This window comes from Falco peregrinus, chromosome 9 (assembly GCF_023634155.1).
Source record: "Falco peregrinus isolate bFalPer1 chromosome 9, bFalPer1.pri, whole genome shotgun sequence".
Taxonomy (NCBI): domain Eukaryota; kingdom Metazoa; phylum Chordata; class Aves; order Falconiformes; family Falconidae; genus Falco; species Falco peregrinus.
Genome location: NC_073729.1, coordinates 33,554,269 through 33,565,026, shown reverse-complemented (window position 1 = coordinate 33,565,026; position 10,758 = coordinate 33,554,269). Strand labels below are relative to the sequence as shown.

The 10,758-nt window shown below is 58.9% G+C and overlaps 1 protein-coding gene across 1 annotated transcript; it reads right to left on the bottom strand.

Annotated features, from left to right (window-relative positions):
* Positions 1-189: 189 nt before the first annotated feature.
* EMILIN3 (elastin microfibril interfacer 3) lies at positions 190-10,188 on the bottom strand. Its single transcript, XM_055814682.1, has 4 exons — positions 9,876-10,188; positions 6,023-6,145; positions 2,766-3,013; positions 190-2,234 (listed from the first exon to the last, which is right to left on the bottom strand). Exons 1-4 carry the CDS (start codon positions 10,070-10,072, stop codon positions 340-342), a joined length of 2,463 nt encoding a protein of 820 aa, XP_055670657.1. The 5' UTR covers positions 10,073-10,188; the 3' UTR covers positions 190-339.
* Positions 10,189-10,758: the final 570 nt, after the last annotated feature.

The following is a 10,758-nucleotide window of genomic DNA, read 5'->3' as shown; positions in this document are numbered from 1 at the left end:
CAATGTTCCCACCTCCAGCTTCCTCCTGAATTGTCCTTCTGGGGTCATCAGCCCAGGAGCCAAAGCAACGCCCCCGGTGACACTGCTGCACCGGGGTTGGGACAGCTGCTGGGTGTTGGGAAGCAAAAGTACCGTAACGGCAGTTACGGAAAAGTGGGGCTGACAAGATTTAAAAAAAAAAAAAAAAAAAAAAAAAAAAGGTTTTGTAGCAGCTTTTAATTTATCTTTTCATTTAAAAAATTATCCCAAGAACTGTTGGCACATTGGAGCAAGTCTGTGTGATATAAGTTAAGCCTGTCCTTCCCGGGGAGGAGAAGGAAGAAGCACGTGGCAGCGCAGCTAATGCTGCTTCCCCTCCGCCTGCTCTTCCAAGTGGCCGACCTGCTCCGCCAGCTCGGAGACCTTGGCCTGGCAGTCAAGTAGGTTGTCCTTCAGTCCTGTTATTTCCTGAGAGTGGGCAGCCAGGGTCCCATTCATGTGGTCCATGTAGTCCCACAGACTGCCCGTGTGTTTCTCCAGTTCATCCCTGATGCCGCCCAGGCTTCCCGTGATGGCACCCAGCCTGCCGCAGACGCTCTCCACCCGGGCCACCCGGTCATCAAAGTGAGCAATCTCCTGCTGCAGGTTGTGGGCCACGTTCTTGCAGGAGCTCAGGTCGCTGACAATCCTGGCTTTGAGTTGCTCCAAGTCTCCCTTGAGGTTCAGGACACGCCGGTTGCTGAAGAAGAGCTGGGAGCCTTGGTTGTTGACTTTCTCCTGGATAGAGTGGACTTCATCCTCAATCTTCCGCTCGTGCTCATCCAGTGAGGAGTTGACGTGTGTCACAGTGTCCGAGTACTGGGAGACAGAGTCCTTGAGCCCCGTCAGAGACTTGCTTACGGTGTTCAGGTTGATCTTTAGCAAGGTGATCTCCCCTTGCAAAGCCCCCGATGCTTCCTCCTCGATTCGCCGCTGGATCTCCAGGATGGTGGCATTCAGCTTACGCAGGAGGTCATAATTGCTGTCCATGCGGAGAAGCAGGTCCTGGTTCTTGTTCTGGCAGTCTTCAATCTCTGTCCGGAAGGTCTCCACATCTTTGGAGGCAGAGGTGCAGCCCAGGGAACAAGTGTTCTCCAGCGTGATGAGGCGATTCTGCAACACCTCCAGCATCTCGTCCATCTGTTTCCTCACGCTGGCGAGCTCCCCCTCCAGCACAGGTACCACCGCACCATCCATTCCCACAGGAGAACTGATGTTGTTCAGCTCCCCCACAATGGTCATGAACCTGTCCTCCAGGGTCTGCATTTTGTCTTCAAAGGCAGTCCTCATGCCATCCACCTCTGCCACCACGGTGCCTCTCATGCTGTCCTCTACACCAGAGCAGCAGCTCCCAGTTTCTCTCTCTGTAGCATTCAGTCTGGCTTCCAGATCCTCAAAGCGCCCTTCAAAAAGGTTTCCTAGGGTGACAGTGGAGACTTCTCCATCCAGCCGTGAGTGCAAGTTCTTCTGGGACTCAGAGATGCTGTGAAGGCCTTTCTCAAGGATGTTCATGCGATCGGTGAGGTAATCCAGGTTGCTGCAGCAGCTTTCCACCACCGTTAGCCCTTGAATCTGGGTCTCCAGCTGGGAGATCTCTTTCTTGATCTCTAGCTCTTTCCCATCCAGCGTCTGTTGCAGCCGCAGGTTGGCAGCTTTCTCCTCCTCACACTGCTGCCGCACCTCTTGGATCCGGAAATCACACGTGGTCTGGATCTTCCCCAGCTTCTTCTCAAAGCCATCGAGCAGCTCCCCGCGCAGGTTGCTCAGCCTCGTGTCCACGTACTCCTCCAGCATGTCAATGGAAGTGAGGGGCGAGGGCCGGGCTGACTCCAGCAGATGCTTGATCTGCCCATCGTGGTCCAGGACCATGCCGCGAACCTCATGCAGCAAATCTGCCTTGGTCTTCAGTACATCGCTCACCTCTGTCACTTTGGTCAGGATCTCCCCCACCGGTGGGTATGTGGCAATGTCGGCTTTGTCTGCCACATCCACCAGGCCGTCAGGAATGATGCCAAAGCCCACTGTCGAGTCAGGCGTGCCTGGGCTGTTCATCAGGGAGCCGATCATCTTGGAGGTGTCCTCCTGGATGGCCAGCCGCAGGCGGTCCCCCAGGCCACTCACCATGGTGTGCAGGCTGTCGTAGGACTGGGAAAGGCGCCTCACCTCCTCCTCCAGCCGGTCCAGGCGGTCCCCGAAGAGGCCGGGCAGCTTCCTGCCTGCACAGGGAAACAGGAAGAGAGGGCACGGTCAGGGCTGGTGCTCCTTCAACTTCCCTCCTTGGCTATCTTCTAGATTTGAGTCCTTTTCCATACTAACTAACATTAGCTCCTGCCTCCCTCTTATTGCCAGTTCAGCAAAATATCAGACCGCCCTTCCTCCTTTCCTCTACATATTTTCTTAAGCTGATCAGCAAACCCTCTTTTCTTCTTGGGATCAAGCCCTCTGCTCCCAAGTTCAACAGAGAACAACCTGTGGGAGCTTCATCTTGAGACACACTCTACCGACCCCAAAAATAGAAAAATGCTTTAAAGCAATGAGCACGGGCAATTTGGAAGCAGCATGTTTTGAAAGAAACTAGATTTAGAAAGCAATTGATCTCCAAAGCAATCAAATGTCAGGTCTCTGATCAGAAAGCACATCACCCACTGAGGGTTTAGCAAATTCATGCCTTGTGCTGGAACAGAAAGAACCGGGAGGTCCGAGAGTGTGTGGTAACCTGGGGATGTGAAGCAGGAGCAAGATCTCACCATACTGATTCTTCTTTGGTCCTGGAAACAAGTCAGGGTGGCTTTTTGGATAGGGAGGAAGTCTGGGGATTGGAAACATCTTTTGTCCAGGAGGCATTTTAGGGCTGGGATGTTGGGGCAGCAGGCCGGGTTGGTCAGTCGGGCTGTCATGGCACCCTTCTCCCATGAAGCCCGGGCAGCACCTCCAGGCCAGCTCGGTCACTGTCTTGTACCCAATCTTGTATTTGGGTCTGAAGAAGGTGCGGTACCTTTCCAGGAGAGGGGAGGAAGAAAGAAGACAGTTTAGCGAAGCAGCCTCAACATAAAGCAATTGAGAAGAGCAGGGTCCTGTTGAGTGTGGAGAATCCAGGCACGAGGGAAAGCCTGGCTGAGACCTCTGTGCTGCCCCTGCAGACCATGACCCACCTCCTCCAAGAGCTCCTGCTGCACCGTCACCCAGTGTAGCATCATAGTGCCCGTCCAGGGACACAGCTCATTAACCAGCGCTCCAAAAACACGTGCCCACCTTCTCCAGGACCAGACCACAGCGTGCAGGTGTGATAGCACATGGTGAGAGAAGAGTTCTCCTCAACAAGTTGGTAACACAACTAGACAAGCATGAGAAACAGCCCAGGGGCGAGGAGGGACTGTCTGAGCAGAGCCGTTATTTATGTATCTGTGGTTTCTGGAGAGATTTATTGGATTTTTTTTTTTAACCTGGGACTCTTATTGCATGTTTAGAAAAGCAGCTCTAAGTGTATTGCTTTGGTCCCTGGCCCAATAGATGACTGTGACAGATGCCACACAATTTGGCAACTTTTGGCCCAGGAGATCACAAGATGAAATGATGGAAGTGATTCTAAAACCCCTGCAAGCTTCTCTCACTTCCAAGAGGGGTCCGGGCTGCTTGTGGGTGTGTTTTACACTTTGACTTGACCTAGAAAATTTCCCAGTGGGGTAAAAAAATCCTCTTCTCGACTGGAATCCTGTCCTGAATCCTCTAGGAAGTTGACATACCTTTGGAAAGGTATTTTCTCTGTGTGGAGGGCATCAGTCTGATGGGAAGCCTAAGTGCTTTGGGCTGGCATTGCATGCGAGAGCTTTGACAGTCAGGCTGCAGAGCGCTGGCAAGGTTTACCGGAGCGATGCCATGTGGTGTGCGCAAAGGGATGGCTCCTTACACCTCCTCCTGCCCCAGCTGGGATGCCCTGGGAGGTTTTTTTATCATAGTTTGGGCACTACAACATCAAACCCCGCCATACACAGCAAACAAGGCTGCGAGCCCATCTCCTTGCCTGGTGGGACACTAACACCCTCCCTCTCTGCTCTCACTCCACGTGGGACCCCACCAGCCCCGCCAGAAGGACTCAGCTGCTCCCTGCTCTTCGGTGGCACTCTCCCACGAGGTGGCAGGGATGGCACAGGACCCCCCCAGCACCTGTCCTCCCCCCACCAGCTGAGCTGAGCCGCACAGGGCTGAAGACCGCACATGTCTCACCACCTCTGAAACACCAGCGCTTTGAACCTGCCTTTTGGAAATTTCCAATCTGAATTTACTAGGGCTTGAAAATCCTGGAATTTGCTGTTTTGCAACAACACACACAATCAGGCCCTTGTTCTCCAGCACGTTCAGCAGGTCTTGGAGGAGATGGCACAACCACCCGTGCTGCACAGAGGGGCTGTGTAAGGCACTCACACTTATCCAGTCGCTCGGGGCAGCACATGGGGCTGAGCCCCTGTCATTGTCCATGTCCCTGGTCAGGTCCTCAGTGTCCCCAGCCCAGCTGCAGCTCCTGGGCAATGCCACTTACACACGATTCCCAGTGTGGTACAGCCACTTCTGCATGAACCACAGTGCAGGAGGAGAAGGCAAACCCAAATCCTCCGTTCTTCGAATCACTTCAAAATTTCTCAAAATCAACAATTTCCCAAAGGCACAGGACAGTTTCAAAACAAGCCCTTCTTTTTGTTTTTCTTCTTCACAGATGCTGCTGAGTTTCCACGGTCTTTCCTTTTGTCTCAGTGTGTAGAAACCTGCCTGGACATAGCACAGCAGGAGACTGCTGCACCCAGCCGCCGTCATGAGGTGAAGTGAGGATGAGGATGGCATCCAGAAGGCAGGGCACCTTTTCTGTGTCATGCTGGCCTCGGCAGAGGAGCCCAGAGCCCTTCGGCACCCCCGAACCCTTCTCCAAACGGTGGCAAGGGGAAGTATTTTTTGCAGCTGCACAAACATTAGCTGATGGCTTCAGTGCACAGAAAACTATGTTTCCCTCTCATGCATGGATGCAGCATCCAAGGCTGTGCAGAAAGTTCAGCTGTGGGTCCAGCTCCTTTCAGGAAACACCTCGGTTTCACCCCAGTTTTGTGTGAAAGGCTGGAGGGGCTGAGCAACGGACACTGCAGAGACGGGAGAGGCTTTGGGGACCTCCACGGGTACCAGCAGCTGCAGGATGTCCTGAAGTCCCCAAACGCTGTTAAAGCACTTGTGATGGGAGGAAGGAAAGAGCAAGTCAGCGAGTGGGCCTGATTGTCTGTTTCTGCCGAGAGAGGCTGTGTGTGCGTCCCACAGCACTGCCGGCGCAGGGCGAGTCCCAGCTGCTGCAGCACCGTGTGCTGGTACTGTAGAAGGGGTGTCAGGCTCCAACAAAAGCCCTTCTCAGCCTGGTTTTCCTCGGTGTTCAGCTCTGCTGCTCTCAGCAGGCCCAGGGAGGATGCTGGAGAGCATCATTTCTGCATGGAGCAGCATCCCCGGCCTGGGGCCAGAGTGTGGTGAAGCACAAAGCCCCAGTGTCCACCCTGCTGTGTCTCTAGCTGCGGCGTGGTGGGGTGGTTCCCTCCAGCACTGACAAGGTGGCAGAGAGTTTTGCAAATATTTTCCTAGGGCAGGAAGCCCTGAGCCATCCCCAGCCATGGGCTCTGTTTCCTCCTCCTCTCAGTCAGGCTTTCACTGAGCTGCCATCTTTGTGCCAAACGGCACGTGTGTGACAAAATGCTTCCCTGCACGGGGACCCCCAGCTTCCCATGATTTCCTGATTTATTTCTGATGAAGGACAGAGCGCCCTCTCCCTCCTGACAGATCCCATATCGCCTCCTCCCACCACTGCTGCGCTGCCATTGACTGCCTTGCCCAGGAAAATCCCTTCAGCCCCTTTCACTGCCCTCTGGAAAGCGGGGTTCACAGTTGGAAGGGTGGCACAGGGGGTTGGGACCCAAGGAGAGAGCAATCTGAAGCTGGGAGGGGAAGGAAGCCGTGCCCCAGTGTCCCCCATACTCACAGCACTTTCCCCGGGCACTTGGGTCCCCAGCTGCACTTGTGGTACTCAGCCTTGATGTAGCTCTCGGCCCCGTCCTGCAGCGTGCACGTCACGTTGCGCTGCACCACGTAGGCACAGTAGCTCCTAGGGGGAAGCACAGTGAGACACTGTCATCCCCTGCCTCGGCAGGTAGCAGCCCCCTGGCTACGCGCCCAGTCCCCCGGCAGGTCTGCCTGCCCTGCCTGCCCCTGCTGGAGGGGTCTCTGCCGGGGCAGGAGTTGGAGGGACCCCCAGTCTGTGCAGCTGCTGAGGAGGGGGCATTGCCCACCCACCCACTGGGGACAGGGACAGCAGCGGGGCCTGGGGGAGTGCAGGGAGCAGGGATGGAGCAAAGTCCCCCAGTGCCCAGCCTGCTGCTGGGCGCACAGGCAAGGGGCAGGCAGGTGCTCCTGGTATGGCCGGGCTGGGTGAATCGGCTCCTGCTCATGGTGTCCCCAGGCACCCCATCTTCCTTCACCCAAGGGACTCAGCCCTGCCAGCTGCCCTCGGGTGCCAGGGTGCTACCCCCAGCAACGAGGAGCCTTTTCCTCAGTCCAGGCATCCCTCTGCCGGGTTAAGGGGGTGTAGCTAAACCCCTGCACCCCCAACATAGCTCTGCTCGCCTCGGCTGTGCTGGGCTCTCTGCTCAGCCTCAGGCAGTGCCTGGCCCACAGTGTTCCTCCAAGCTGGTGGCTGCCCCATCCTCACCCAGCTGTGGTCACTCCACAGTTGAGCCCTGCCTGAGAAATCAGTCTCGGTGGTAGAAACACTCAAGGCAGGTCTGCAGTGCTGCTGTACTGGAAGAGGCCAGGTGCTCAGCACTGTTGCTGCCGTTGTAATCATGGCCACATTGTCACCAGTGCTGGGGTCACACAGAGCCTCAGCCCCAGAGCTGGGCCACGCTCAGCACAGCATGGGCTGGCTGAGGAGGTGAGCTGGGAAGAGAAGCAGAACCCCACCAGCAACGGCAGTTATGGGAATAGCATCCTAGAAATAGCTCCAACAGTGGCTGGCAGGGGTGGTCTGTCCTTCTGCAGCTCTTGGAGTGCTGCCAATGCCAAGGCCAGCCCAAAAGCCTTCAGACCTTGCAGTGGGTACTGTCACACTGAGACCAGTGTGATGCTACAGTCAGCAGAGGGAGAGGAGATGCAAGCTGGCCTCTCTGCGGGGCTGCAGCGTCGTGGCTTCCTCCACCACAGAGGCAGGGATGTGACCCAGGTCCCAAGGCAGATGAGGGCTGGAAACCTCTGCAAGGAGTGGTACCTCTTCCCTCCTGCCACCATGCCTGCAGCTGGGTGCCACAGGGTACCAGCCAGCTCCAGGCACATGACCTCTCCTGAGCCGAGCAGCAAACCCAGGCGCAGAGGATGAGATGGCCAGGAGGAAGGCTGCGTGGGAAGGATTCAGCAGCACTGGTGGGACAGATGGAGGCCAAAGCTGTTCCAGCTAAAGGCAGGGCTGCCAGCAGGAGCAGATGGACTTGGTCCACAGGGGCAGAGACAGCAGGGATGTGCGGTGAGGCAGGGATTATGGGCATGGGGACATGGCAGACGGCAGAGCGGGAGGAGAAGAGGGCACAGGCACATAGTGCAGAGCTGAGGCAGAGACAGAGGGTCAGCAGGATGGAGCAGATGGGCCAGCGTGAGCTGCAGGTGTAGGGAGGTGTTCAGTGAGGCGGGAGGACTCGGCTCTCCCCATGCGAGCTGGGGTTGCTGCAGCTCAGCTGCCTGGCCACAGGCTGGGCTGGGAAGCAGCCAAAGTCCCCTGGCATCACCATTGCGTGGCCTGTGCAGAGCAGCCTCAGGGCTGACCACAGAACTGAGCTGCAGGGCCTTCAGCCCAGCTCCCGGGCTTGGCATGGTGATGGTCCAGGTGGCATTGAGACACCTCTGCCAGGTGGAGGCGAGGGAAGGGACTGGGATAGTCACGACAGAGCAGAAGGGTTTGGGAAGGACAGCGGTGTCTCCTGTTTGGGGGACTGAGCGTGCACAAGTGTGTGTGCAGCCCTCCCCAGCCTCCCCCCTTCCCCGCCCCCCCCCCCCCGTCACCATCTGGGGACACAGCAGTGGAGCTCTGGCTCACCATGAATGGGGAAAGATAGATGAAGGAGGGACACACACTGATGGCAAACACGTGAAGACAAAGTACACCCCCTAGCCATGCCAAGGCCTGCCATAACCCCCCCAGAGCCCCTGTTCAGGCTCCTCCACCTCCAACAGCCCACATGGGGCAGGAGGTCCCTCCACAAAGCAGCAAGGTGTGAGCATGCTCATCCTCCCTCCGATACCCTGGCTCTCCCTGCACCCTCCCAGCAGGGACCCCTGACCCCACACGCCCAGTGCATCCCCCTTGTTCCCCCCCAATACCAGCACTTCTACCCCAGCCCCTCACTAAGGGCTCTCTGTGCTCCCCTGGGATGGGCACCACAGGTCCCAGCTACAGCCAGCATCTCCATCCTGCCCAGATGCAAGTGGCTCTGCCCTGGCGAGGGGCTGCCAGGCTCAGAGCGTGTGCAGGGATCGGCGCCGCTCCCCACTCTTCCAAAAGTGACTCATTTGTCTGTGCACAGGGCCACGCGAGAGCAAAGGCCAGCCACTTTTCTTAGCTGGAGGGAAGGGAGATCATGTGTGTGTGTGTGCATGTGGAAATTTAGAATCACTGCCTATCCATAAATCCAGGATCTACTTACAAACACACTGCAAAACCCCTCTGCAAGCAAGCTAGTAGCCAACACGGGCAGATCTACTAACAAACACTGACTACCTGTGACTACTTGGGTTAGGGTGGTTCTGGCTCGCTCTCCTTCTCAGAAATCCCTTTCCTTCTCACCCACCTGTGGCTAGCAGTTTCATAGCTCCAGCCTGATGTTTTAAGAGTGAGCAGCTGGAAAATGTTACGGGTTTCAGAAAGCTCTCACTGGCACTGCCAGTATTGTTCGTCTCGAATGTTACTTTATTCATTTCAGCTTGTTCATAACACCACATCCTTTTTCAAAGAAGCCTGACAGAAACCCTTCTAGCAAACAAGAGGGGAGGGAAGCAAGCCCCCCCCCCCCCCCCCCCCAAAGTAGCAGCCTCTTTGCAGTTGAATGGAAAAAGTCTATAGTACGTGTAAAGCCCACATTGCTGTCTGCCTGAGCTTTCCAGGTTACTTGAAAACATATTTAAACACTAGTAAGTCTGTGCTTTACAAGCAAATGGGCAAATTCCCTCCAGACCAGCGTTTTCATGCATAGGTCTGTGTACTGCCTCCCTCCCCTCCCGCACATCGCCCCCCTCCTCGCACCCATGTCATGCAGAACAGGTACATGCACCTACCCCATAAGCACACACAGGCATCCCCATCCCCACATCCCCCAGTCCTGCCGCGCACGGAACTGCAGCACACAGTCTGTCCCCCCCAGCCCGCTCGGAAACACAGCCCCACACCCTCCTGCGCGGAGCAGCCCCCCAGCCTTGCTCTACACGGAGGGATGCACCGAGACACAGGGACGCCCCTGCCCTGCCCGCCAGCCGGCGTGGGGAAAGGGATGCCCGCGGCCGGTACCCAGGGACCGCTGCCCAGCCCGGGGCAGGGGAATGGTACCCAGGCTCGGTACCGGGGGTTGGGTGTCCGCGGGAGCCTGTCCCCCGGCGGTACTGCCTGCTAAGCCCAGACGTGCGGCCGGTACCCGACGCCCACGGTCTGTGCCCCGTATGGGATGCCTGACGGGAGGCGGTGCCCGGAGAGCCCCGGCGCGCAGCCGGTACCCAGGAGCCGATGCCCGGAGGCAGCGCCGATGCCCGGCGCCCGCCGGATCGGTTGCGCGGCCGCGGACGCGCAGGGGGTCGCTTACTTGTGCTTGCCCACGGGCTTGCCGGGGCCGAGCTGCGGGCTGGAGCCGGCCGTGTAGAGGCTGTACCTGCCGCCGTAGGGCAGTGGGGCGGCGGGGGGGTAGAAGCCCCCCTTGGCGTCAGCGAGGGCCAGCAGCGTCCCCAGGGAGAGGCAGGCGAGCAGCGCTCCGCGGCGGCGCAGCGCCCGCGCCCGCCGCATGGTCCCGGGCCCGACGGCGGCGGCGGAGCGGGACGGGGCGGGACGGGGCGGCCGCAGGCCCCGCCGGGACGGCGCTGCGGAGGGGACCGGAGCACCGCCCGCTGCCCTGCCCTGCCCGGCCCGGCCCTGCCCGGCCCTGCCCGGCGGCACACGCTGCTCCGCCGCCCGCCCGACCCCTTTTGTACCGCGGCGGCGGGGGCGGGCCGCGCTCCTCCTCCCGCCCTCCCACTGCCGCCGACCCCCGGCCCCGCGGGCGGCGAGACAAAGCGGCTCCCCCGGCTCCCCCACCCCGCGGTGCTGCAGCCGGACCCGCGCAGCCCCCGGCGGACGCGGGGCGGGGAGCGCTGCCCGCCGCGGAGCCGCGCTGCAAGGGGCGCGCACCCCCCCGGCCGCGGCCCCGGCGCTGCCCCCTGTCCCGCAGCCGCCCCCCGGGCACAGCCCGTTTGCCCCCCACGGGGCAGCAGGTGCAGCGGGAGCTGGAGCCGCGGGGAGCCCGCACGGCTCCCGGTACCCGCCGTGCCCCCCCCAGCCCGCAGGCCGCTCTGCTTCACCCCGGAGCGCCGGCAAAGAAAGGCTGAAGGGACATTAACTCGGCCCCTCAGGCGTGTTCGGCCCGAGGAGAGCTGCGCTGCTGGAGATTGGCAGCTGTCAATCACATGGCTGGCACCAGCGTGATGCGTCCAGCA

Bases quoted from the DNA above. Each gene is read 5' to 3' on its own strand.
- EMILIN3 (XM_055814682.1), bottom strand. From the start codon at position 10,072: ATGCGGCGGGCGCGGGCGCTGCGCCGCCGCGGAGCGCTGCTCGCCTGC. The intron at 3,014-6,022 runs GTGAGTATGGGG...TCTCCTGGAAAG, and splicing joins AAGTGCCCGGGGAAAGTGCT to GTACCGCACCTTCTTCAGAC. The intron at 2,235-2,765 runs GTGAGATCTTGC...TTCCCTGTGCAG, and splicing joins ACCAAAGAAGAATCAGTATG to GCAGGAAGCTGCCCGGCCTC.